The sequence below is a fragment of the Pterocles gutturalis genome, unplaced genomic scaffold (genome assembly GCF_000699245.1).
Source record: "Pterocles gutturalis isolate BGI_N339 unplaced genomic scaffold, ASM69924v1 scaffold8451, whole genome shotgun sequence".
Taxonomy (NCBI): domain Eukaryota; kingdom Metazoa; phylum Chordata; class Aves; order Pterocliformes; family Pteroclidae; genus Pterocles; species Pterocles gutturalis.
Window position 1 is genome coordinate 1 of NW_010105404.1, and position 1,021 is coordinate 1,021.

At 49.5% G+C, this 1,021-nt stretch overlaps 1 protein-coding gene across 1 annotated transcript in view; it reads left to right on the plus strand.

Annotated features, from left to right (window-relative positions):
- Nucleotides 1-4: 4 nt before the first annotated feature.
- Nucleotides 5-1,021, plus strand: part of PNLDC1 (poly(A)-specific ribonuclease (PARN)-like domain containing 1) — a gene marked incomplete at its 5' end in the record, with an annotated part of 9,849 nt that continues 8,832 nt past the window's right edge. Inside the window, one exon of the mRNA XM_010087376.1 lies at nt 5-85. Coding sequence (XP_010085678.1) covers nt 5-85 — 81 coding nt within the window. The remainder of the gene's footprint in view (nt 86-1,021) is intronic.

The window sequence follows — 1,021 nt, forward strand, 5'->3', positions numbered from 1 at the left end:
AACATCGGGAGTTACAGATGTTGAATTCAGCCTCTCTGCATGTAGCATTCAGTTCCTGTCTCATTATGGCTTTGACTATAATAAGGTATGTAATCTCTCTGCCAGAAATCTAGAACAGAGGAAGTCTGTGCAATTACAGGAGAAATTAGGGTTAACATCCCTAAATGCTACATTTCTGGGGGAAATAGCATCTTGCTAAAGTATGGATACATCATGTGGTTCATTATCAGTAGGGAGAGTGAGTGTTGCTTTTTCTGAACTGTTGTAGAGGCAATACCCACACCTTTGTCAGCCTAGGACAGATTTCCCCACCCCAAAAGAAGAAAACTTATCTCTGATGAGCTGAGAAGAGCAGTTACTGAACAGACACCACGGGGACTCTTAACTAGCCATGAAGGCAGGGAAGTCTCAGTTTACCTGCATGTTACATATTGCCCCATTTCCCGTGGCTGGAAACCTGCCTGGTGGAAAAGGGCCTGGGGAGTTGGTCAACAGCCGGCTGAACATGAGCTGGCATGTGCCCAGGTAGCCAAGAAGGCCAACGGTATCCTGGCCTGCATCAGCAATAGTGTGGCCAGCAGGACTAGGGCAGGGATTGTGGCCCTGTACTGGGCACTGGTGAGGCCGCACCTTGAATCCTGTGTTCAGTTTTGGGCCCCTCACCACAAGAAGGACATTGAGGTGCTGGAGTAGGTCCAGAGAAGGGCAACAAAGCTGGTGAAGGGTCTGGAGCACAGGTCTGACGAGGAGCGGCTGAGGGAGCTGGGGGTGTTTAGTCTGGAGAAAAGGAGACTTGGGGAGACCTCATTGTTCTCTGCAACTACCTGAAAGGAGGTTGTAGCAAGGTGAGTTTTGATCTCTTTTCCCAAGTAGCAAGGGATAGGACAACAGGAAACAGCCCCAGGTTGCACCAGAGGAGGTTTATATTGGATATTAGGAAAAATTTCTTCACTGAAAGGGTTGTCAAGCATTGGAACAGGCTGGCCAGGGGAGTGGGTGAGTCACCATCCCCGGGGGGGTT